General features: G+C 38.5%; 3 protein-coding genes across 7 annotated transcripts; 2 read left to right on the top strand and 1 right to left on the bottom strand.

Annotated features, from left to right (window-relative positions):
* The first annotated feature begins 3,720 nt into the window (after positions 1 to 3,720).
* On the top strand, positions 3,721 to 27,192 carry LOC112179706 (protein STICHEL-like 2). 5 transcript variants are annotated; one of them, XM_040511687.1, is made up of 8 exons: positions 3,721 to 4,023; positions 4,622 to 6,292; positions 6,405 to 6,618; positions 7,065 to 7,250; positions 7,381 to 7,569; positions 7,766 to 8,501; positions 8,593 to 8,650; positions 9,017 to 9,284. In XM_040511687.1, the coding sequence occupies exons 2-8, from the start codon at positions 4,694 to 4,696 to the stop codon at positions 9,086 to 9,088; spliced, it is 3,054 nt and encodes a 1,017-aa protein (XP_040367621.1). In that variant the 5' UTR covers positions 3,721 to 4,023; positions 4,622 to 4,693; the 3' UTR covers positions 9,089 to 9,284. The 5 variants fall into 5 exon arrangements, with proteins under 5 accessions (XP_040367621.1, XP_040367624.1, XP_024173936.1 ...); XM_040511690.1 differs by lacking the exons at positions 3,721 to 4,023; positions 8,593 to 8,650; positions 9,017 to 9,284 and adding exons at positions 4,135 to 4,291; positions 19,304 to 19,536; positions 26,419 to 27,192 and having other exon boundaries at positions 7,766 to 8,268; XM_024318168.2 differs by lacking the exon at positions 3,721 to 4,023 and adding an exon at positions 4,143 to 4,291.
* LOC112179707 (wall-associated receptor kinase-like 22) lies at positions 9,810 to 12,166 on the bottom strand. The gene is made up of 3 exons (XM_024318170.2): positions 11,361 to 12,166; positions 11,133 to 11,252; positions 9,810 to 11,045 (listed from the first exon to the last, which is right to left on the bottom strand). The coding sequence occupies exon 3, from the start codon at positions 10,825 to 10,827 to the stop codon at positions 9,844 to 9,846; it is 984 nt and encodes a 327-aa protein (XP_024173938.1). The 5' UTR covers positions 10,828 to 11,045; positions 11,133 to 11,252; positions 11,361 to 12,166; the 3' UTR covers positions 9,810 to 9,843.
* LOC121050722 (protein DA1-like) lies at positions 16,419 to 19,291 on the top strand. Its single transcript, XM_040511691.1, has 7 exons — positions 16,419 to 16,559; positions 16,756 to 16,827; positions 16,964 to 17,168; positions 17,534 to 17,658; positions 18,147 to 18,238; positions 18,400 to 18,458; positions 18,569 to 19,291. The coding sequence occupies exons 1-7, from the start codon at positions 16,539 to 16,541 to the stop codon at positions 19,186 to 19,188; spliced, it is 1,194 nt and encodes a 397-aa protein (XP_040367625.1). The 5' UTR covers positions 16,419 to 16,538; the 3' UTR covers positions 19,189 to 19,291.

The following is a 27,192-nucleotide window of genomic DNA, read 5'->3' as shown; positions in this document are numbered from 1 at the left end:
ATATACATATATATATATATACACACATATACATATATATATATATATATATATATATATAAACACACACACAAATATAAATCTATATGTGTGTGTGTGTATATATATATATTTATAAACACACACACAAATATCTACATATATATATATAAAATATTTTACGTGCTTTTACAGGCCGGGTTTAGCGGGCTTTTGGCGGGCCGGCCCATTACCCACAGAGGTGGGCTTTTGCAGGCTTTTTAATTGGCTGGGCCGGGCCTCCATCGACCCACTTGATCCGCGGGCTTTTTGATGAGGCCTAAGATCGACGACGGTGGTTTGGGTGAGGAGGCAGTTTTGAGAGAGAGAGAGAGAGATGAGTTTTAGGTGAATTGATAGGGCAAAATTGTCAATAGATGTTAGATTGGGTAAGTGAGGTTAAAAAACTCTTAGTGGAGTAAGTGAACAATTTTATTGTTGAAATTGGGTAAGTGGTCATGACCCCATATGTTCCACATCAGTGTTCATTGGTTCAATTATTGACGAATGGTTTCTTCAATTTTCATCTGGATGCATCGATCTAAGATTACAAATATTTTAAGTTTTTTTAAGCACACCCAATTATTGTTTGTTTTTATTAATATTGGATCAATACCATGTGACATATTGGAGGAAACTAATTGAGAAGAAAAATATTCATATGATAAGGATTTCATGGAGTGTTTTTGTTTCTAGATAGAGGATGGAGGTGGTGGCCGAGCATGGTGAGAAGCATTTGGTGTAATTTTGGGATTGTTTATTCTTTTCACTTGTTTTTCCTTACTAGTCTGTGGTTTGTTTATGATTACAAATCATGTTCTTTCTAGCTAAAACGACATTTTCATAACAAATCTCTTATTCTCTTTTTATTTTTTATTTTTTTGATTAATTAATGTGTATATCACAAAATTAGTTAATATATGTTAGAGATGACAAATATTTCATATATCTAAGAATGTATAAGTGTAGGCGTGTGCTTGGAGTATGAAGTATAAAGTCACAATATATCGATCAAACAAGTGCATAAATGTTCTTTCTTCTTCTTCTTTTTTTGGCAAAGAACAAGTGCATGTTTTTGATTTTGGTGGTTTTGATTCTAACTCCTGGTTTAGGTATATTATTGGATTTATATATAGGAGATTTATGAGTTCCGTTTTCACAACTTGGAAAGTCACACATGCATGAGTTACGAGCAGAGGTTTTCTTGTAATACAAATGCATTTTAGGGCCCAAATCTGACAAGTACTTGTTGCCAAAGTACTCGCAGAAAAAGCACATGCGCTAGTAAAGTATAACAGAGTAACAGACTCAACTGATGTGCATTGATGCTTTGTAGGTGCTTTTTGTATGCAACTTGTCATACTGTCCCAAGCTTCTATTTTTATTTTTCTGCATTCTATGAAGGTGGCTTCATCACCTTCATGCCTGTGTACTGTATTCAGTTACTGCATTTTATGGAACAGAAAAGCCTTTTGCATTTCAGTTTGGGAAAATGAATAAAGCGGAGTTTTTCCTTTTCTTCTTACTTTGAAATATTGATGAAGACCATTTAAAGTTTTAAACTAATTTCCAAAAAAAGTTTTAAACTAGGCAACCGCCATATGGTATTGTTCTTAGGTTTGGATTAATTCGACCCCCAAGGTATTTTTTCTTTTGGAGAGTTCGAATCATTTAAAGACCTACTAGGTAACTTTTTTTTTTAATTTATTTATTTTTAATGAGGGACTTACTAGATATCTAATCTCTAGAGTCGATTGCCTTATAAGTGGCTTTGATGCAAAATGGGATCCGAATTAACAGATATTAACAAGGAATGGAGGATTATTAACACTATTTTTTCTGTTGTCGGTACAAATGTAAATCGAATGTCTAATTTTTCTACAATATATCAATCATTATATTATAATATTATAAGAAAAACTTTAAACTCTCATGTACATTTTAGTTGAACGATAGATCATTATCTATTAATGGGTAGTGTATTAGATAGACAATTATGTTTTCCTATCATACTATGTATTTATAAACCTAGGAGAGAGTATTCTCAAAAAAAAAAAAAAAAAAAGCCCTAGAAGAGGGTTACAGCTAGTTCAACGGTATATGCAGTAGAAGTTAATGTGCTATGGTATATCACACAGTTCTTCTCAGTTTTGTAGTTCGAAATTAAATGGATTCATAAATACCAGCTCCCAACTCTAACTTATTGACCAACCAACTCTCTCTCTCTCTCTCCGCTTCTACATACTCTATTACCTGTAGAGTCCGCGCCATCGCCGGGCCTGCAAGTTATGTCCCAACTGGAATTGGTCATGTCAGATAGCGTGCAACATTTGCACTTCTCCCCTCGAACATAAATTCATAGAGACGGAGACTGTTGCAGACAAATATATGCAATGGTTATGGTCGAGACTGGTCCGTACTTTTACCCGCCCAGTGCATGCTTTGTTTTGCAAAGTAATCAAGTGTCATTGACTCGTCATTTTCTTCTAGCAGCTTGCTAGCTGCAAATGTTATCATTGATGCCGCTTCTATGCTTCTACCTATGTGAAAAGTGCTTTTTGGCAAGTACTTCACACCTAGCTAGGGTTCCATCACTTATAACGTGAAAACTGAAAAGTGCTTTCGACAGCGTACTGCTTCGTATAAATAGCTTCTTGCCTTCTGCATAGTATTCAACTATTCATTCACAAGGTTCAAAACGTATGAGATGAGGTTGGGGACTTGCTTATATAATAAATAATAAGACAATGGAATTCAAGTTCCCAGGCCAAGTGAAAAATAAGTAAGCTTTGATCTGTCTCTTACACTTTTACTTAGAACAGATGATCGATAGTTTACTGTTTGGACTATTTAGTGAGATGAAATCCCTTTGGGGGGAATGTTGTCAAATAATTTATTCTGTTAATTTTTGTGTACTATTCCTCAATTCCCTCTTTCCGTGTGTGTGAATCTCTTAAGTTATAATTAAGTGGTGCATGTGTTAGAAACTAAATTTCTGAATTTCTAATTATACAAGTAAATTATATTAAAATCATTGTTATCCTTAAATTTAGTTATTTAATAAACATATTACTTACGATACCATCCATTTAAGTGATTTAACGTACATGTAACAAAAAAAGGAGCCATGTTACAAATATTGACGGACCATGTTTTTGTTTATATTATGGTGCAGTGTTTACATAAACTAAATGACCGGCCGTAGATAATGAGGCCGAAAAATATGAGAATACAAGAGAGTAAAACTTTCCATTCAATTTGTATTACCGGAGCAAAAGAAACAATAAAACTTTCACCGTAGGCTGTAATCCTTACTCGACCTCAAGTAGTCTTGTCAATGGTAACTTCCGTCACCAATCTGATCACAAGAAACAAATGAAATAACGTCTTACTAATCAACCCTTCGTAAAAACATTATACATCGAGAAAATTTTTTTCCTTTGTTTCTTCATCATCACCGTCTTTTTGGTCGAGTAATGAACAATGTTCTGAATCAACACCAATTTCCACGTGATCCGGTAGTTTTGACGCCAATTTCCCTCCCACCAGACATACGTTACGGACACGCGTCTACCATTAGATACGATTCGGCAATTTTCCCGGGCCAACATTAACTGAAACCCGCCAGAGTAACAAAGTTACCAAACTACCCCTCAAGCTCGTTCTCCGAGACACACTCTCAGTCAGTCAGTCCTACTCTACTACCTGCTCAGAAACTCTGCAACTAGAACAAAACCATTTCTGACCCAAAACACATTCACCTCTGTTGCCCCTCCCCCTCTCTCCTCCCTCCACGTCAATCACAACCAATGGCATTGCCCTCTCTCCAACCACCCCTCGCATTCCCCCCATATTTACAACTCCGCCACTCCCCGCTTCTCTATCTGTCTATTACTCTTCTTCTCTGCGACCACGGAGCTCGACCACCGAGGTTCTAGGGTTGTTAGGGTTTTTTTTTTAATTCTAATCCGCTTTCTCCGCTACCCCCAGTTTCAAATTTCAAAGGTTTGGACTTTTTGGGGCTTTGTCGTTTCGACCTGTTTTGTTTGCGTTTTGGGTACTCTTTTTTTTATAACTTTTTGTGGTTTTGTGAATTCAAGATTCTGTCTTTGACTCTAAACAGTGTGGTGTCGAGGTGTGTGTGATGGAGTTTTTGGGAGTATTAATAGGACCTATGCTTTGCTTGGGTTGGTGGGTTTTGAAATTTTGATTTTTTTTTTTTTATTATTGGGAATGGCTTTCTGGGTTTACTTATCCAGAGGTGGGAAGAAAGGTGAGTTTTATGAATTCTATGGTGTTGTTCTGTAGCAAAAAGGTACTGCATTGTTGTTTGGTTTATGTAAATATTCAAAGTTTTGATTTTTATTTTGGCTGAAATGGTGAAGCAGTAATGGCTGTGATGAGAAGCCAGAGTGTTCCATGTTTGGGGTTTTAGTAAATCTTAGAGACTGAAGCTAGTTTTGAGTTTGTGACTGGATTTCTTGTTCAGTTTTTGAATTTTGTGATTTTGGGTTCTATAGAAAATGAATGCCGCTATGATTGATTCTTCATCAATTTTTGACAGAGATGTTTACTCTGTGTCTGTACTGCTTGACTCTTTCAGGTCGGGAATGCAAAGCTTTGGGTTGTGAAATTTGAACTTGAAGGCTAGGTTCTGGTATTTGGTTGGAGAACAATGATGGATGGGCGGCGTCATTCTGTTGATATACCTATCTCTAAAGCTCTGGTGGCTCTGCGGAGGGTGAGGTCTCTAAGGGATCCATCAACTAATTCTATGAGCAAATTCTCTTCTCCGGTTGAGAATGTTAACTGGGAAACGAATTCGGGTAATGATATCTCTATGCTATTCTTGAATACTTTCCAAGAAGGTGGTTCTGACAACCGTAGTTGTTTGAGGCCAAGGAATTCGGATTTGTACGGACAAAGAGAGGATTGCTTAGATGATTTTGAACTAAACTTGGGTTTAGAAAAGTCTAGATTGATCCTGCCTGAGAATTCAGAGTGGGTTGGAAGCACAGGGAGTCCTAGGAGCAATCAGGGTGATGAGTTTGATCTTTCAGGGTCAGATAAGGAAGAGGTTTTTAGAAATAAATCACTGAGTCAGAGATATAAGAGCAGTCATATGGATAAAGGATTGGCCATGACATGCGTCAAGCCTTTGGAGGATGTGGATTATGAAGAAGCCGTCAGATCATCATGTTTAGAAAGAGTAGATCAGATTGCATCAAAACGAAAATCACACTGTAAAAATCGTGTTGATTTGTCTGGGGCAATTGGTGATCGTAGGAGTCGAACTGGCAGTCCATGCCCTTCAGCAGGTGATGCTCTTTCAAGCCATGGTACACCCATTTTTGCAAACGAAGAGGTTGGTATTGGAGATCATGATCATCCTGGTGGTGGAATAAGCTGCTGCTGGTCAAGAACCCCTAGATTCAGAGAAGCTAACATTTCCTTTGATGCTGATGACCATCCTTTGTTATACAAGAATGTAGATGATATTTCACTTTATGACCACAGAAGCTTGAAACGCATAGGAAATGAAACCAATTCACAGTTAGAAAAGCCCAGGAGTCTGAGTCAGAAATTCAGGCCAGAGTCTTTCATCGACTTGGTGGGACAAAATGTTGTTGCAAGGTCTCTTTTGGGTGCTATCTCTAGAGGAAGAATAACCTCATTCTATCTTTTCCATGGTCCACAAGGTACAGGAAAGACATCAGCCTCAAGAATTTTTGCTGCAGCACTTAATTGTCTTTCATTGGAGGAGTATAGGCCGTGTGGTCTCTGCTGCGAGTGTAATGTGTACTTTTCTGGAAACAGCAGAGATATCAAGGAAATAGATTCTGTGAGAATCAACCGGAGAGACCGCGTTAGGTCTCTTATTAAGAATGCAGCTATGCCTCCAGTTTCTTCACGGTTTAAGGTTTTCATCATTGATGAGTGCCACTTGATGCGTGGGGAAACATGGGCGACTATTTTGAGTAGCATCGATAACCTTTCTCAACATGTTGTCTTTGTGATGATCACTCCTGATCTGGATAAGCTGCCGCGGAATGCAGTATCACGGTCCCAGAGATATCACTTTCCAAAGATTAAGGATGGTGATATTGCAAGCAAGTTGGGAAAAATCTGTGTTGTAGAGGGTCTTGAATTTGATCAGGTTGCTTTGAACTTCATTGCTGCCAAATCAAATGGTTCACTTAGGGATGCAGAGATGATGCTTGATCAGCTAAGTTTGCTTGGTAAAAGAATCACAATGGGCCTGGCATACGAGCTTGTGAGTGCTTGGCAGTTTATCATCGATTCTTTATTTTATTTTTTTTCATCTATAACCCACCTCTATTTGTCTCAGATTTTATAGAAATCTAATTGTTTATATTGTTTTGCAGATTGGAGCTGTTTCTGATGATGAATTGCTTGATTTGCTAGATCTGGCATTGTCATCCGACACTTCTAATACAGTTATAAGGGCCAGGGAGTTGATGAGATCAAGGATTGATCCCATGCAACTTATATCGCAGTTGGCAAATCTTATTATGGACATCCTTGCTGGTGAGGAAGGTGGTTCTGAAGTCCAGAAAAAGTTCTCTCGTAGGCATACCTGTAAGTAGTTCAAAATATCATATATAATATGGTTGCACCATAATATATTCCAGTAAATGTAAGTGCTTTAAGCATGCTGTCTTAGACCATAAATTTTGTTAGATGTCGGTCATAAGTTCATAACTTACTGTTGCTAAAATGACGTTAATGGAGAATTAGGTTTCAATGATTTGTCAAGTACTTGAACAATTATTTGATAAATCATAAACTATAAATTATCATTACGACTCCATCTTCTCTTTGCTTCAGTGTGCATATTTTCTTTCCTTTCTTCTTGGATGAACAAAATTCTACTTTAAACTTGTTATACTTGTCCTGTTATAGTTCTTCGCATATGCTTATTGTTTTTCTAATATATGCAGTTCCTTACTCTGTGTCATCTTCTCTTCCTTACTCTGTCTCATTTTCTCTTTACTACGGTGTTGTTTCAATTTTCCTTGTCACAGCTGAAATGGACTTCCAGAAACTGAGTCATGCATTGAAAGTATTCTCTGAAACTGAGAAGCAATTAAGGGTATCCAAGAATCAAACAACATGGCTTACTGCAGCTCTATTGCAGCTAAGCTCTGCAGAATCCTCCTCCTCATTGGATGCTAGTGATACAAAGAGTTTGAGAAATACACAAGAGAGAGGTGAGAATGTAATCCTATTATATGAAAATCATTTTTCTTTTCCTAAATTAGTTTTCTATGAATTGCACATTGAAGTTTGTTTCTATTTGCATTCATCTGACATATTTTCTTTTGTGTACATCATGTACAGGGCAGAGCTTCAAGAATCTTGACCCTACTTCATGCAGTGTCAACACATCAGACAAGTTGGGAATGCAGAAGGACATTGATGAACAGTTGGAATCCATATGGAAGAGAGCTATATATTTATGCCAATCCAGGTCATTCAAGAACTTTTTGAGGAAACAAGGAAGATTGTCGTCTCTATTTGTGAATCAAGGTACTTCCACCTAGTAGTTGCAATTTGGTGAAATCAAGGTCATGTATATCATCAATATGTTCTTTGTTTTACAATTGTTAGATGATTTTTCATGACATGCGGTCTGTTATCATCCATATAATCTTGAATATGTGTAACATTACAAGTGAGTTTTCTTTGACTCATGAGAGTATTACTGAGTGGCCGTTAATTTTAGGTCTCGCTATAGCTGAATTGGAATTCTGCCACCCTGATTATGTATCCAAGGCTGAGAAGTCATGGAAAATCATTGCAAGTGCACTTCAATCTCTATTCGGTTGTAATGTGGAGATCAGGATCAATCTTGTACGTGTTTCCGAGTCAAAGTATGCAAACGTGAAGAAGCCATCTTTCAGGTTGTTCAGCTGTTCCCGCAGAATGCAACAAAAGTCACCATCTTTCTGTGAGCGCGGAAGTGGTTCAGACTACTCTGAGTACACATTGGAAAAGCCTATATTAAGTGATAGACCTATTTTACCTTGTTCTTGTGATTGTGCTTCTCAACTGCCACATAACCGCTGTGACAAAATGGTGGTTGTAAGTACATTGAGAAATAGTGACGGAAACATACTGAGCACAAGAGCGGCATCATCCCGCCGATCATTTGAAGATGATACACCAAAGGCACCTGGATTAATGGTTGATTCTTCAAAGGAAGAGGGAAGCAACCAGGACTGCCAGGTTTTATCTTTTCATCAACCTGAACATCAACCAAGGTGTTTCCCGAGAACTCTGAGGATTCAAAAGAAGTTGTGTTCGGCAGATGCTACTCAGGTGACCTGTTGCACTAAAATACATAACAAGTTTGCAATCCCAAGTAGGACATCTTTTGAAGCTTGTCTTTTGGGAAGTGATTCATATGCTTTCTGCAGCGGCTCTGACAATGGCAACAACACTAACAACTATAAAGAAGAGTAAGTGTCACTCCCTGATCTTCTTTCTTGTGTTGGCGATCAATATATTTTGGTGCAAATATTTTAGGAATTTAAAATATTTTGTTTGCAGGTTGAAGGAAAATTCAGGTGTGCTTTGTTGGAAAACCCCCACACTTCCCTCAGGAAAGGTAGCTTTATGAATACATATGTATGTCCTTTTTAGTTATATACAGTACTGACTATTGAGAAGAGGAAAAAGTATGGAAAAAGTTAATAGAAGAAAATGAAAAGAGAGAAGAACCAAAAATTAAGTGGCCTCCCTAATCTCCTAGTTCTGTTATGTGATGCTCCTTGCAAGGGTTTGGGACATAAATTTCACTCTCATTTTTGAGCAATCTACTCTTCTTCCCTAACATATTAATTTAAAGGCATAAGATCTGGCTACTGTTTGAAATTACTTTTTTTTAAATGTTTATGTAAATGCTTGCAAGGAGATTGCTTTCGAATCCAACATCAATATAAAGCTCTGACCAAGTTGCGTGTTAATGCTGCAGGATTGGCAGCTGAGGCACCAACAGCAAAATTCGAAACTAGTTGGGTGGGTTCTTCCTTGTGCAACTGCTTAGGCTTTTATTAGTTATGCTGAAAAAAGTAGCTTATATGCTATAGGACCTTCAAAGGAATTCATACTCAGGAGCATTTGTCTACTGATATATTGCGCATTTGTCTACTGATATATTGCAACAGTCATTGATGTTATAGATATATATTTTGGGAACCCAGACTAAGGGTTAAATTAATATAAGTACTGTCTTCATGCGATCCACTACTGCATATCTCTTTTATTTTGTAAATCATGCATGATATTATAGGGAATTCAATTGTCAGTTAAAGGTTTGGGTCATGTTCAAGAACTTGCATGTTCCGCCATTTCATGCAGTTGAGGGTTATATAGATATCTTACATGTTCCTCCATTTCATGCAAAGCTCCTTGTGCGTTCCATTGGTATGTCTTCATGCGATCCACTACTGCATTAATTTTGTTTCATATTGATGTATAGAGAGAAGATTATATATAGGAACATCAGAACATCCATTACTACATTAACACTTTGAAATATGTACCACGTGTCAAACTTTTTTCTCTTTTGTATTTTTTCCACCTTGACTGGAGAGGTTATAACGTATCTAATATACGAAAGAACCTTTTCAATAATGAGTTCCAGTGAATAAACTCTAGTAGGAAGCTAGCTCCCCAAGCCAAACCAGGAAACAAAATGTTCGAAACTATTTTCATCATCAAACAAAGACTAGGTACGTAGCTAGCAAATTAAATGAACTGCTTACACATATAACGTGATTATTACAATATGATTGTTCCCTATATTGTATTGGAAAACAATAGTGGTTGTACATAGGATGATGGACTTGTACCTTGAACTTCATAAGATCTTGTATCCCAAGCTTCTGTTATTTCATGAGTTGGAACATAACCAACCTCTGCAAGTTCTTCTTGAACATGACCCAGACCTTTAACTGACAATTGAATTCCCTCCAGCTCCATGGCTACTTCTTTCATAGTAGGGCGTCTCCTTCCATTCAAATTTAAGCAACGTTTTGCAAGGTTGGCAACTGCCACAATCTCTTCTTTCCTACCATCTTTCACAACTTGAGCATCAAGAATATCAGAAAGATGACTGTGCTCCTTTGACTCAAGGAAATAAGTTGCAAGACTCGTGGGTTCTTGTGGCGTCCTCTGAAAAATTGGTTTTCGCCCGGTCAAGAGCTCAGCAAGAACCACTCCGAAACTATAAACGTCACTCTTATCTGTAAACTGGCTAGATTGGAAGTACTCTGGATCCAAATAACCAAATGTTCCTTGTACGTTTGTCATGGTACGATGTGTTTTGTCTATGGCTACTGATCTTGATGTTCCAAAGTCCGCAACTTTAGCTCTAAACTTACCATCCAAGAGTATGTTTGAAGACTTAATGTCTCGATGGTAAATGGGAGAGGAAGCTGATGAGTGCAAGTATGAAATAGCTCCTGCAACTTCGATGGCAACTCGTAAGCGTACTTCCCACGTAAGAGGAAACTCCTCATTTTGATGCTGAATATAGTGAGAAAGTGTTCCATTGGGTATGAACTCATAAACTAAGAGTGGAACTTTGGTTTCTAAACAGCAACCTAATAGCTTAACCACATTTCTGTGGCTAACTTGTGAAAGGATGACAATTTCATTAATGAATTGTCCAACTTCGCCTTCATTAACTATGTTAGACTTCTTCACAGCAACGATTCTTCCATCTGCTAACATTCCTTTGTACACGGTACCCTGACCTCCCTGACCGAGAATTCTATCCATACTGTAATTGTCTGTGGACTTCTCTAACTCCTTCGAGTCAAACACCTTGATTTTCTCAACATTAACATCACCAGACAACAATTGTTGTTCCAACAATAATCCCCCATGCCGTTCGAAATTCTTTCGCCTGTAGTTACGGTCACTCCATTTTTTCCACTTTCTGTACCCCAAAAATCCAACGAGAAGTAGCAACAATGTATCAAAACAAGCGGAAAGACCTGCATACACATCAATCGCATCAAGTTAAACTTGGTAAAAAGTAACAAGATTACTCTAGTGTACGTGTTATGGATCGATGGTCATACCTATTCGGACATATATTTTGACTTTGCTCACTTTTTTACAGCGGTATCTCCCTCCATGTTTGACACATTTTGAGCCGGCAGAACAATGGTTTTTAGCATGATCTGTGCATTCATCAATATCTGAAACATTCATGCAATTAAAAACAAGAAAACAGATTGTAGTTAAAGCTGATTAACGTTTAATGTGCATATATACTTTCAATACAGTGAAGGTTGCAGAGGGATTACATTGACAGAAATGGTTCCCAAGATAGGGATTTCCTTCGTAGCCTACCCTGCAGCTACAGATAAACGTGCTCTGTTTGTATGCCGAAACCTTCTGGCAAATAGATGAATTAGTAGAGGGATAATTAGATTCGTTAAACCGTATGAATGAATCATTTATGGCCCATTCTAGCACCAAAGGAACCTTTTCCAAATCCTTTTTGTCGATTCTTCCAGCCCATGAACTAGAAAAGTTCTGAAACCAAACTTGGTCAACCAGAAATGCATGTTTATGCCGCTGTGAACTGTAATTAACGGAGCAATCTACATCGTCTCCAGCTGTGGTTAGCAAGCCAAAATACAAAGTCTTCCGGTTTGGGGGAAGGTTAGTCTGGCAACAGTTGGTACTATTCTTACACTCCGAATAGTTTGTACTATTAGAATTAGTCTCATCACCACAAACAGAGCTGCACCCACCAAGGATGCCTGGGTTGTAAGATGAGTTGTACACCACGGCCAGGAGGTCGCAACTCGCCGAAACAAATGTATTGTGACTCTGAGAGTAAGTGAAAGGTGTCCCGGACAAATCTGGCGGTTGCGGACTAGTATAACCATCACCCTGGCAGTACTTAGCAGCAGAGTTGTTTACACGAATCGTGCGGTCTTCAATAGAAATTTTCAGCACCTGCACCTCTAGTTCCTTGAGCCTCAACACGGCAGTCTCATTCGGGTAGCAGTATATTGCAAACCCTTCGTCTAAGTAACAGCCAGCTCCTTTGGATTCAGATGATTCAACTCCAAAAGGGTATGGAATCCCCGCAATGGTCTGAGCAATCAGGATTTGCTATTTGTGGTGGGTTTGATCCTGATACGAGCTCAGTGATACAAGAACACAATAAGAACAGGATGGTCATGTGAACTAGCAATTGCATTGTCATTTCTCACCTGTGTTGGTGCTAACTTAAAACTAAGAATGATGGATTTCTTTCTCTTTTCTCTGATGAAATCATTGAAATGTAGGATGGACTTTGCGTCAATTATAACCTGATCGACTCACATATGAACATACATAGCAAGTAATTTAAATAACTAGCACGCCATACTTGACTGACGAAAAGTAGGAACGTACAAGTAGAAGTTTTATATCCATACTAGACTAAAACAGCAACATGCTATCCCATCGAAAGGCAAATATCCATAGCTTCTAAAACTAATAGCGCAATTTTAAATAGGAGGATTTTTTTAGCTCGACGGCTGTTTGTACGACTCACAAATCATAAACACTAAGCAATGGTTCAGCGGTTCCAGATGCATGAGTCGTCTTCCAAAACTCGATCCACTTGCGCATGTGCTGATGTGCACTTGAGCAAGTTGAGTACTGACGAAGAAATTTCATTATTTGATTCATGCATTTACCCATTTCAGTTCCATTCCAACGATACATATCCAGCAGCAATAGGTAAAACCGTAAAAGCTGGTACCATTCATATTTGGCCTTCGGTGTCTAATTATAGATTATTATAACTAAAAGTCCTTGGTAACACCATGGCGCCAAAAACTGATCGAATATAACTAAAAAGTATTTCGGTGTGTAATGTAGTTTCTACATCTATAAGTTGTAATTTTTCTAATTATTATCTTTAATAAAGTGGCCGACTATTACACTAAAAAAAATAAAATCGAAGAGAGAACACTTCTAATTAAAAGAATAGAAAATTACTCATAAGTGTCATTCTGAAACTTTAATATATCTATACTATTATTAAGAGAAGAGAGTTTGTTAGCCAAAACAAAATTTTTTTACCAAAATATCCCTTAAATATTAAAAAACATTTGAACTGAAATATTTGAGAAAGACAAAATGGTCAATTCGAAAATAAAATAAAAATAAATTTAACAAAAAATTTAAAAATCAAAAACAAAATATGTACAGTAATTTTCTTCACATTATGTGGAATAAGTTCTCACGTAATTATCCACACTCCACACCATAGGGTGTGTTTGGAGTCTAGTATATATATATATATATCAAAACAAAAATAGAAGAGATTTAGACATCAAGTTTCAGATAGATATTTAATTATTTATTTGTTATATTTTATGTTTCGATGGAAATTTATTTGTTATATTTGAAAAGTAAATGTTATAGTGTTAAGTAAATTAATGTAGCAAATCTGTGAACGTTTTAAATGAAGTAAAAGCTGACAATTCTCTCAGGACTATCGTCACTGTAGTGGTATTGTCATTTGTATTGAGAGCCCGTTTGCTCGAGCCGTCGTGGGAACACAATAGTAAATAATTCAGGAATGGAGGGAAAAAGTCAAATAACCCTTGGAGGCTTGTACTGGGAGAGTTCTATTCTTCGCTGTTTTCGTACTAGCCAGCAGCTTAGTCTCGGCCTGCAAAATCACAGAGATGAAATGTCCAATTTTTATTCACAAGCTAGCCAATAAATGGCTACATATATACAACCTAAAAGTCCATAGAAATAGACTGTAACTTTATAAATATAAATAAAAATAAAAATAAAATAAAAATAATAAAAAATAAAAAACTTATTCCAAAGGTAATTTGTGTGGCGAGACTATTGCAAATACATATTAGACTTGAGTTGCAGAATATTTCAAATGACTCATTGTTTACTGTTAGTTGAAATTAATTTCAAATATATGGCATCTACTCATGGCACAACCATTCTATCCAATTTTGAACTCAGAGGTCAGTGCCTCTGGCTTTGCAGGCTGATTTATGACTGCAAAACAATAAAACTACAAGATTTTCAGGAACACTATAACTGAACTCATACTAATTTGTTTCAGAAACAAAACAAACACTTGATTAAACTACATTTATTTACACTTGGTATTGTTGTTTGGCTATCTCAAATACTTGGAGGTAATAGTGTTCTTGGAGGTAAATAAATGTACTGTTAAGATAGCCAAACAACAATACCAATCTTTTAAGAATAATAAATGTACGTACTGTTAAGAAGCATAAACCCGGTACAAAATCTTTTAAGAACTTGAAAACAGAACACAAATCAGAGAATCAATGGGCTAAGATACTATTTTGTATTGAGAATTTCAGCTCTTCTTCATGCCAACCTTTGTTTTGCAATGATCGTTGCTTGGGTTATATTGGATTCAAATCATCATTTTACGTCCTGTGTTTTCTACATTATTGTTGGAGGTAACTGGTATACCCTAATTTATGCTTCTTCCGTCTTTCATTGCAGGATTTGAAATGTGGTGTGAGCGTTTCCTAGGAAATTTCATCCTTGCTTTTCACCTTTTATCCTCTCTTGTTTCTTGGAATATGATTAGTTTTTGCTATGATGCAGTTACAGAAAGCACTATAAAATCCTTGCATGTAAATCCACCACAAAATTGATGCGGTCATAGAAGTTCCCTTGGAATGAAAGGCCGTTCAATGTAGCAAGGAACTGTTGTCTTGCACTATATATAACAAGATTCTGCTATTGTTATTCATATCAACTTCGCATAATCCACATTACATGCCAAAAAGAAGGGAGCTAGATAGCTAATAAAAAAACGATAAGTTATTCTATGTGTACCTACTTTTGATGAAATTGCTAAATGCTGATACTCTCACACTTGGCTTCGCTTCAATAATCTACACACCAGCATAGCAGTTAATATACCACCCGCAGATGCTGTGAGCAGAATAGGCCAATGCAGATGCCGCCATGATGCTTCAATAGCCTGTTCCACAACTGACATCACCTGTTCCACAACCGGCATCTCCTGTTCAACAAGCAGCATCGCCTGTTCCACAACTGACATTGAGCATCGGCATATGGGACAGAACTGACTATTCGCAAGCCATTGGGCAATGCAATCTTCGTGATAAAGATGTGAGCAGGACAAGCGAATAATCATCAGCTGACCACGATCAATCCCTTCATCTAAACCCTCAAAGTGATCAAGGCTCTCCTTACAAATGACACATTGTTGCTGTCTAACAATATCTTCCAAACTATCAATTCTCACTTTCTCAAAACACTCTAATTGATAGGCCGTGCACCTATCACTGATCATTTGATGAAATAAGGTGACGTCCATTATGTGGCAAGCAATAATAGGCCAGTCGGGGTTGTCAGCCAGTTCAACCGCCGTAAATAGTTTATCAATGATAGGTGGTTGCTCAAATTCTGGGACTCTCATTTCAGTAAGAACTTTAGCCAGCTTCTCTGTATACTTTTGCCTTTCGGATAGGAATTCAGGGAGTCCGACAACAATTTCTTCGTCCCCTAGAGTACATATATCATGAATGCCAACGTCTGTAGTGGCATCACCCCAGTAGGTTCCCGTCATCATGGCGTGCGTTATTCTGATCACGCGCCAGTTGCTTTGGACTGCAGAGTCGAGGGATACATCTTTTCTTTGAAACACATTGCTACAAAAATACATCTCGGTGGACATGCTTGAAAAACTGGTATTAATGGGGAGCATCAGTAACTTGTAGTAGTTGCATGCATCAAAGGTGTTCATAAATCATAAATAAAGGACGGTTCTATTTTAGATATACCCAATATAATTCACATACTTATACATGATTACTGATTGTAGTCTTAGTTCTAAATCTATAAACAAGTGGCTGATAAGAATTTGATCAGTTTTGCACAGACACAGACAGGATACCGTTCTTGGTCATACTTTATCCCAGATGCATGATTTTACCCCTGCCTTTTGTACTTCGATCCTAGAGGATAGTTTTTCTAATTAATACTAGTGGTTTCAATCGAACAGAAAGAAAAAGTAGGCTCAGGAGACATACATGATACTTACTTGAAACTTTTGTTCGTCTAGGGTGGTAACACAAAAGATCGGAGAGAGCAGCCGGCGACATCTGCGGTTTGAGAATTAGGGGAACGTGATTTTTTCTTTTCTTTTTGGGGTCGATTAATGTGGAGGCAAAACTCTTTTAAACTAGAATGGGGTCGGGCACCCGAACATTTCTCAAATTACAATTCTGGGCCGGAGACAGGCCCGACAAGTGAATAAAAGATTATGTATAAAAGCCTTAAAAGAATTCAGATTTTGCTTCCAATTAGGAAAAGGATTGGATTAGTATAAAAGGGACTCAAACATTCAGAAAATATAACTAATTGTTACAGTTGAAAATAATCCTAAATACTACTCGTGCGCTATTATTGCTTCTCCTTTATCCTCGATCGTTAAGATGTCGCAGATTAACGACTCTGTAAGTATTGTTTGGCTCTTTTCTTTAGTACCATTACTTCCAATTCATCCATGTTTGTTGAAACTCTATTCTAAACTCCGAGGTTGAAAACCCAGAATCTGAGGCTGCTGCATGTTTTTTGCAAAGCCATAGAGTTTCTCTGCAAACTCTTTTAATTGATCTTGAGCCGCTTAATTTTTTTTTTGTTTTGTTATAGGAGGAAGTGAAGCATGATATTAGTTTGGCAAACGCTTACGATCCATGGTGTAATACTTGCTTCAGATATAAGGTTTATTTCATTGGCTCCTCCTCAGAATAAATGTTTATGCATAAAAATATTAAGAGACTCTATTCTATTTAGACCAAAAATATAAAAAAACTGAAGCTGGAAATTTTTCTTTGATTGCCTTTATATATGTATATAGGAAGCTGGAGAAACAGGATGTCTGAACCTTGGTGATGGCCGACAACTTTGCTCAGATTGTTCTTCTATAGCGGTCACGAATTTAGAGGAATGCAATTTCATAATCCAAAATGTGTTTGAATTCTACAGAATCTTAAATCTCAAAGTGGATGAAAAAATTCCCATCTTCTTCGTCGACAAGATTCAAATGAGCAGAATATCTCAAGGTGACGTGACTGAACTCTAGAATTATACATGATTCATCGCTTTACTCTACATGCACAAGAAAAGAGATCAATTTCTATGGTTCCTACAACTGCAAGATATCAATCAAATTCAAAATTGTTTAGCCATCTAAATTTTGCAAAAGATAGATAGTTTATCCTGTAAAAACGAGTTCATTAAGATGCATGATTTAGCTAATTATATTACTAAACAGTTGATGCATGATATTTGACTGATCTTTACCGGTGTCGTCCTTCAAGGAAGGCCAAAAGAATGGATGTTTCTCACTAGTGTTTAATAACACAAGTGCTTAATTACAAGCTTAATTTGTTTTAACCTTTTGGTTTTTGTTATTATAATGGTACAGATGGTACAGTTGCTATTTTCATTCCAAGAATATCGGCTTACTTTACACCGTCAACGGCTTGCATACCATTACGAGTTAAAATGATGCTTATTTTAGCTAGATTTATTATACGCAGTATTCAAACGGTAAGAGTTTCATCTCGATAAATATTGAATTTTTATAAGCCCTGTCTCCAATAGATTAGTTTCTTTTTTTCTTTTGTGGGGATTGCACAAGGGACACGTTACGGAATTCTATCTAGACGATCCAAAAGTTCTTCAATTTTTCTCGGTCTCCATTCATCATGAAGAAATAATTGCATTTCAAACGTTTAAGGTATCTAGTTGAAAACAAATTAACAGTCTAGAATGATGTGTCCAATACTATGCGTTCACCACTATGATGATACTGAAATTTTAAATGATTTCTCATTAGTTAATTTTATATATGATTTACTAGAGGGTGAAATATCAAACGGTTCCAGCCGTTAGGGTTTGGATTGCATATCGAGTCTCACATGCAATATGTTTAATCGAATGAAAAGGAAGATGACCCTACATATGTATATGTCATATTGAGTTATATATGTGGAGGAAAATGGTAATACAAATGTTTTTTTTTTCCTTCGTAACAGATAGAAAAATATTCGGGAAGTGGAGGTGGAATTAAAAAGGTTGTGAAGCTCCCACTAGGAGAGGCAATTGTACTTTTGTTTGGAACACCAGGGTATGTATATGTGTTCTTTGTCAAATACCTTGATATAGTTTACAAATTCTATAACAACATACTCCCCTTTATAAAATAGGTCAAGTATTTTTCTAAAATTTCTGTACAATTTTTTTTTCTTTGCAATTCACCTATTTCAAGTTATTTGTACTTGCATACAGTATAGAAATGGGAGCAACCTTGGCACATGAGATGATGCATGGATGGTTCCGCCTTCAAGGTTTGAATATGAAATTTTATATTTTCGGTTTATCAACTTATGTACTTAACTGATTGTATCTGTTAGTGATCATCCATAAACATGTGTTCCTATTTGTATTTAATTGATAGGTATGCCATTGGGATGTGAAAATAGGACTGAAGAAGGTATTTGCGAAGTAATGTCTTACAAATGGTTGCAGTGGTTTTCTTCCAGTGGTCTTGATACCTCGCACAAAACCATACAGCAAGTTCAATATACAAGAAAGCTGAAAGAGTTCTTAGTAGAAGAAATTCGGTGTCGAGAAGACGAAGTTTATGGCCAAGGATTCAGAGATGCTATGCATGCTGTTGAAACATTTGGCTTTAAAACCACACTAGACCATGCCGTTAAAAATGGAACTCTACCACTACCTATGATGGATAGTACACGCTCCACTGCCACAGCTGCCGCCGTCACCACTACCACCAAGAAGTTAATAAGAAAGAATACCAGTGCCACCCCAATAACTCGGTTATTATGGAAGGCGACCAGCAATACAACCAAATCATTATGGAAGGCCACAGCTGCCGCAATAACTGACTTATTATGGAAGGCGGCCACCACCTACGAAACGCCGCGGTTTATTATTATGGAAGGTCACTGCCACAACCAATATCATCAAGGGCAAAGCCATAAAAACTTACAAGAAGGCATGTCCTTGTCCCCTATGCTCCTTGTATTTATTGGTATACTAATTGAACACAGGTGACAATTATAAGCAAACTAGCTAACAAGTTCAATTTTTTAAAAGAAGATTTGTTTATTATCTTTTCTATAGTGAGGAAGATTTTATAGAAATCTTTTAAAGCAACCAGGACTGCCAGGTTTTATCTTTTCATCAACCTGAACATCAACCAAGGTGTTTCCCGAGAACTCTGAGGATTCAAAAGAAGTTGTGTTCGGCAGATGCTACTCAGGTGACCTGTTGCACTAAACTACAAAACAAGTTTGCAATCCCAAGTAGGACATCTTTTGAAGCTTGTCTTTTGGGAAGTGATTCATATGCTTTCTGCAGCGGCTTTGACAATGGAAACAACACTGACAACTATAAAGAAGAGTAAGTGTCACTCCCTGATCTTCTTTCTTGTGTTGGTGATCAATATATTTTGGTGTGTTGAAGGATGTCGACATAGTGTGCTTCTACAAACTAGGGTTTAGAGTTGTAATAGGAATGTGTTTTAGGTATCCAATTGTAATCGGATTCTATTACCTTTTGGGTACCTTGTAACTCCCTATTTAAAGGGCTCCTATTATCAATAATACACACAATTCTATTCTCCTACAACACGTTATCAGCACGAGTTCTAACGCTAGCTTCAGAAAAGAAAAAAACCCTAGAACTTCTTCTCTGCCGCCAACCCAAAACAAAAAAAAAAAAAAAAAAAAAAATCTCCATTCCAGCCTGCCTCAGCCTCAGCCTCACCTCATCTCACCTCACCGGCCGAACCTGCAAACCCAGCAGCCCGGCCCGGCCAGCCTCCTCCCCAGCGCCCCCGAGCCCAGACGCCGCCACCCGCTACTGCTTTTGCGCACCCGCCTGCGTACCAGCCCGCCTGCTCGCTCCCTGCAGCCGCCTGTACACCTGCCTACCATGCCACAGCCGCCGTAGCGTCCCTGCCCGAAGCTGTTGCCTATCTTGCAGTTTTTCTGCCCCGCCACCTGCAGATTAGGAGAGGAAGACCAGAAGAAAGGAAGACCATAAGAAAGAAAAGAGAGGAAGACCAGAAGAAAGAAAAGAGAAGAAGACCCGAAAAGAAAGAAAAAAAAGAGAAAAAAGAGGAGGGACCCGGCCCAAAAAAAGAAAAGAATAAAAAAAACAGAAAGAAAAGGGAGGGACCCGGCCCAGAAAAGGAAAAAGGAAGAAAGCCCAGAAAAATAAAGAAAAAAAACTGCTGCTGCCCTAACACGCCTGCTCCAACACGCGCGTGTCTTCAAACCAAGAACAATCACGTAAGTTTTTATAATTAAGGTTGCTGCTTTCTTGTATTTAAATTCCTTTTTATTTTCTGCAAATATTGGAATATATGTTGCCAAATGATTTTGATATTTAACAAAGCGGAATTGTGGGGATTCACGCTTAACGAACTAAGAGTGTTCATAATTAAACGAACTAAGAGTGTTCGTGTGAACTAAGAGCATTCACAATGCTTGGACTAAGAGCGTCCGTAAGCATCAAATTGTGACCATATTAAAACATTATTGTTTGGTCTAATCCAAAAGAGATTCTTGGAAATTGATTTCTTGGTAGCATAGCTCGGAAATCTTATTATTTTAGTTTTCGTGGAAGTTTAACTCCGAAACTAATATATTTTCTCTTCTTATTTTCAGGATGTCGAATGAACCTAGACTCGACTTTCTCATGCTTGACTCAACAGGCTCGGATTACCACAGTTGGGTAACCGATGTTGAGAATCTTCTCACTTCCAAGGGAATATTACCCATAATCCAGGCACTTAACCCGGATTTTGTGTTCAACCGAACATCTACAAAGCATGCTCAAGCAGTTATCTTGATGCGACGCCATATGGACCAGACACTCAGATTGGAGTATATGTCGATCAAGGATGCAAGAGAGCTATGGGTAGCGCTAGAAGAGCGCTTTGGCAATGTCCAAGATTCCCTCCTCCCTGACTTGAAGGTTCAATGGAACAATCTGCGCTTTGCTAACTTCAAGTCTGTTGCTGAATATAATTCAGAGGCTCTTCGCTTACAATCCATGTTGCGATTCTGTGGACAACCTGTCACAAATCAAGAGCTAATTGAGAAAACTCTCTCCACCTTACTGAAGTCAATGTTGGACGGATCACGAGGTTTCATCAGCTTATCAATATCATATCTGTAGCTGAGAAACATGATAACACCCTCTTGAGGAATTATAATTCAAGGCCCATTGGAACTAAGAGCGTTCATGAGGCGAATTATAATGCACCCAAAAAAAGGCGCAAGGAGCGGAACCCTAGGAATAAGGGACACGAGGGACGTATGGGTCCATATAACCGCCCTAATCAGGAAGGAAACCGCAAGTTTAGAGCAGATACACGTGGTGGCAATGCCACACGTGGGAGAGGGGGTCGTGGCAACCCTATCCATGGTAATGGAGCCATAGCTCGTGGTGGAGGCACAAATCCTCCTAGGGAATGCCCATAACGTGCACAACGTGCACCTCAATTGAAGGGAGGCAACCACAATGATATGTGTCATCGATGTGGATCTAGTGAGCATTGGTTCAAGCAATGCAAGGCAAGCGAGCAACTAGCTTCAAGATACAGGGCATACAGGGACCTGAGGGAGCAAGAAGTGTACCTTGCAGAAGAAGAAGAAGAAGAAAATGGTAGAGACGTTAATCTCACCATGGAGGACTTCAAAGCTGAAGATAAAGTGCACAAGGATGCTGCAGACTTTGATTAGAAATAGTCCTCTTTATTTTTCAAGAATCATGTAATTGTCAATAAATGACAATTGTATTAACTCTTTCTTATGTGGCATACCCAATAAAATATGATGTCTAGGAAAGTCATTGAGATAATTGGTACTTAAGCGAGCCTCGCTCCACCAACCTCTCTCTCTACTTTCCTGGTCATATTCGATTGAAGTTGCCAAACGAATAGAGTGACTACAATGTGTCTCAGTTTGATTTTCTTTATTTTGGATTAGACCTTTTTGGACCATTTGATGTAATCATTGGCTACATTTATTAATAAAGTATCGTATTATTCAATGTCATGGACATGTTTTTAATTTCGAACTTTATTATTTCTCAGTATGTTTCCTGGAGAGTTGGAGTGCCTTGTTGATAGTGGCACCACACATACTATATTGCGACATACGCAACTATTTCTATGCATGACGCTTAGTCGATCTTCTGTGACTACGATGGCTGGACCATCACAATTGATTCATGGTCGAGGACCAGCTCAATTTATGTTGCCAAATGGCACAAGTATTAATGTCACCGAAGCTTTATATGCTCCTAAGGCTGGAAGGACCCTATTGAGTTTTAAAGATATAAGAGCCAATGATTTTCATGTGGAAACACATTGTGAGAATGGACAAAAGTTCATTTGCATCACCTCTAATGACTACAGACATAAACGAGTATTAGAGAAACTTATGTGTCGCTCTAGTGGGTTGTATGCAACCACTATTCGAGTCATTGAATCCAACCATATCATGAGAGATGACTTATGGGATTCCGACACATATAGGCTTTGGCACGATCGTCTGGGACACCCAGGTCGTGATATGATAATCCGAATACTAAAGACTTCACACGGACATCCATTTTTCAAAACGAAAAGAAGTCAGAACAAAAATTCTGTCCAAGGTAGGGCCAGAGCCGCCTACCCCCTGCGGCCCAAAAGTGGTATTGACACCACTAATGCCTCATTGGTTCCTTTCTCTACTTCTAAAGTCAATTGTGACTTCGTGGCTCAACCGGATTCTTCCATGGTTGCTTCTAAAGCCCATCTTTCATTTTGCAAAGCCTGCTCTTTAGCAACATTAGGATCGAGACCATCCTATGCAAAAGACACTAAACAAAATATTCCATTCTTGCAACAAATCCAAGGTGATATTTGTGGACCTGTCCAACGAACTTTCGGACCATTTAGATATTTTATGGTGTTGGTTGATGCATCGACACGTTGGTCACATATCATGCTTTTGTCCACCAGAAATGCTGCATTTGCTAAACTCCTAGCACAAATCATTAAGTTAAGGGCTCACCACCCTGATCATCCCATTAAGTCAATTCGTCTTGACAATGCTGGAGAGTTTACGTCAAAAACTTTTGATGACTATTGCATGTCCATTGGGATTGAGGTTGAACACCCTGTTCCTCACATTCACACCCAAAATGGTCTCGCAGAAGCCACCATTAAAAGACTTCAAATGGTTGCTAGAGCATTGGTTATGCGCACCAATCTCCCTGTTTCTGCTTGGGGCTATGCAATATTGCATGCAGCTGTGCTTATTCATCTGAGGCCTACTGCCACTCAACCCTTTTCTGCATCCCAGATGGTTACTGGGTATGAGCCTAATGTCTCACACTTACGCATATTTGGGTGTGCATTTTATGTGCCAATTGCGCCGCCACAGCGCACCAAAATGGGTCCTCAAAGACGATTGGGCATTTATGTTGGATATGACTCTCCAACCATTATCCGCTATTTGGAACCCTTGACAGGAGATCAATTTACCGCAAGATTTGCGGATTGTCACTTTGATGAGACGGTCTTCCCGTCGTTAGGGGGAGATAAGAACAATAATGTTCAACAGGAACGACAGGAATTGTCGTGGTCTGTCCCCACTTTGTCTCATCTTGATCCCCGAACCGCACAGTCCGAAATTGAAGTGCGGAGAATTCTCGATCTTCAGAACGTAGCAGACTCTATGCCTGACGCGTTTTCTGATATCGCTAAAGTGACAAGATCACATATACCTGCTGCAAACGTGCCTACAAGGATTGATGTCCCTAAAAATAGTGGACATGGCGCCACCTCTAGGGGTATTGAGCATGGCGCCACCATTACTAATGGTGATGGCAATGTGGCTCAGGCCGGGCTCCCAGCAAGGAAACGTGGGAGGCCCAAAGGTTCGATGGATTCTCGCCCGAGAAAGAAAGTGAGTTTGGTACAAAAAGATCCATTAATCATCGACATAAATAACCCGTCTCATAAAGATATTCCAGATTATGGTTATGTCCAAGAGACATCATTGGGGGACGCTCCAATGACAGAACCAATTCCAGATAATAGAGAGATCTCCATGAATTACACTAGTGTACATGAGACGTTGAGTCGAGACTCTATTATCCTTGATGACGCGTTTGCATATTCTATCGCTCAAGGAATTATAGAACATGATGATATTGAACCTCGCTCCGTTGAAGAATGTCAACGAAGAGCAGACTAGCCTAAATGGAAAAAAGCGATCCATGTTGAATTGGATTCACTAACAAAGAGACAGGTATTTGGGCCTATAACACTGACACCCCCAAGTATAAAGCCTGTTGGCCATAAATGGGTCTTTGTTAGAAAGCGTAATGAGAAAAATGAGGTTGTTAGATACAAAGCCCGCCTTGTGGCGCAAGGTTTCTCACAACGCCCTAGAATCGACTACGAGGAGACATAATCTCCCGTAATGGACGTTATAAAGTTCCGCTACCTTATCAGTTTGGTAGTTTCCGAAAAACTTGACATGCAGCTTACGGATGTGGTTACAGCATATCTCTATGGGGATCTAGATTCAGAGATATATATGAAGGTTCCAGATGGACTTCACTTACCCAAGTCAAGTGGCTCTAAACCACGGAGCGCGTTTTCAATAAGATTGAGACGCTCACTATATGGATTGAAATAATCCGGACGGATGTGGTATAACCGTCTAAGTGTTTATAAAAAGGACAAGTTCCAGATTTGCAATTGTAGCAGTTTATGTCGATGACATGAACCTAATTGGAACTCTAGATGAGTTAAAGGAAACTGCTAAGTACTTGAAATCTGAATTTGAGATGAAAGATCTGGGGAAAACACGGTTTTGCATCGGATTAGAACTCGAGCACCGTAGTGATGGGATTATGATCCATCAGTCAGCATATACTCAAAAGTTATTAAGGCGCTTTAATGAAGATAAAGCAAAGCTTGTGAGTACTCCCATGATCGGTCGTAGTCTTGAGCCTGAAAAAGATCCGTTTCGTCCAAGGGATGAGGACAAAGACCTATTAGAGGCTGAAGTGCCCTATCTATGTGCAATTGGCGCATTATTGTACTTAGCTCAATGCACAAGACCGGATATCTCATTCGCAGTGAACTTGTTAGCTCGACATAGTCCTGCGCCAACACGCCGCCATTGGATTGGCATAAAGACAATCTTTCGATACCTGAGAGGTACGATTGATATGGGCTTGTTTTATCCCTACAGAGAGAAGAGAAACAACGGAAGTGTAGGATCGGACTCCACAAGGAAAAATGCCACCTTCCGTGCTCCTCCTCCCCTCCATCAAAATGACAATGATGTTTTGATGGGTTTTGCTGATGCAGGGTATCTCTCTGACCCTCACAAAGGTCGCTCCCAAAAGGGTTATGTCTTTACCATGGGAAGCACTGCGATATCTTGGAGGTCTACAAAGCAGACCCTTGTTGCCACTTCCTCAAATCATGCAGAGATTATTGCTCTACATGAAGCTGTGCGAGAATGCATATGGCTAAGGTCTGTAGTTAGACACATTCGAGAAACATGTGGTTTGAAGTCTACCACAGATGAACCTACATGCATTTATGAAGATAATGCAGCTTGTATTGAGCAAATGAAGTTAGGTTTCATCAAGGGTGACAACACCAAGCATATATCGCCAAAGTTCTTTTACAATCAGCAACAACAGGCACTTCTAAATATTGAAGTGAACCAAATCCGATCAGAGGATAATGTAGCAGACTTATTTACTAAGTCGTTACCAAAATCCACCTTCGAGAAACATGTGAAGAGCATCGGATTGAGAAAGTTATCCGAACTCCCATGATTGTAGCAATCAGGAGGAGATATTGACATCAGGGGGAGACATGATGTCTACATGTTCGATCTCGAAGACTGAAGGACGTGTTGTGCTCTTTTTGTCCTTCGACCATGGTTATTTTTGTCCCACAGGGTTTTTGTTACCTGGCAAGGTTTTTAACGAGGCAACAATCAAAGCGTCATCACCAAGTTTTAGCGGCACAAGGGGGAGTGTTGAAGGATGTCAATATAGTGTGCCTCTACAAACTAGGGTTTAGAGTTGTAATAGGAATGTGTTTTAGGTATTCAATTATAATTGGATTCTATTACCTTTTGGGTACCTTGTAACTCCCTATTTAAAGGGCTCCTATTATCAATAATACACACAATTCTATTCTCCTACAACATGGTGCAAATATTTTAGGAATTTAAAATATTTTGTTTGCAGGTTGAAGGAAAATTCAGGTGTGCTTTGTTGGAAAACCCCCGCACTTCCCTCAGGAAAGGTAGCTTTATGAATACATATGTATGTCCTTTTTAGTTTTATACAGTATTGAGTATTGACTATTGAGAAGGACATAACCTATTCCAAGAGTATTGACTATTAACAACTATCCAATTTCCTATTCCAAGAGATATAAGGACATAACCCACAAAAGCCGAGTATTGATGAACATGGAAGCAATTACATCAATCTTCCTTTCACCATTCATTCAACAGGTCAATAACTTACAAAGCAACTGATAAGAATTAAATTGTTTAAGCAAATGCTATATATACAGATACACTAATTAGACTTTTGGAAAGCTGAAACCTTTACACGTTCTTAACCAAAAAGATGAAAATCTACATGTTCTTTTCACTTTCTTATGTTAAATAAGTCTTTGTAAAACCTGCTTTTATATCTTTTGAACAAATCAAGTTTTATGGATCTGCAGATCTATGAAATTTTGCAACACATATCAGCTACAATATTGTCAAGACCCATAAGATAAAAAACAACTTAGTATCTAGACTGCAGAAAATGCTAATATAGGCATATAGCTACTCAGTGTCTTCGTTGTCATATACCTTTATTAACATCTGCCTGCACCACCGAGTATATCCAAACAACCGTCGGCGTCGGAGAATGATACAACAAATCCAGATACGCCACTCCACCGCTAACAGACCACCAAAGCCTCCTTGATCTCAACAGACCGCCAGTCTGATTCGAAAAAAA

The sequence above is a fragment of the Rosa chinensis genome, chromosome 7 (assembly GCF_002994745.2).
Source record: "Rosa chinensis cultivar Old Blush chromosome 7, RchiOBHm-V2, whole genome shotgun sequence".
NCBI classification, from domain to species: domain Eukaryota; kingdom Viridiplantae; phylum Streptophyta; class Magnoliopsida; order Rosales; family Rosaceae; genus Rosa; species Rosa chinensis.
This window is presented reverse-complemented; position numbering and strand designations above follow the sequence as displayed.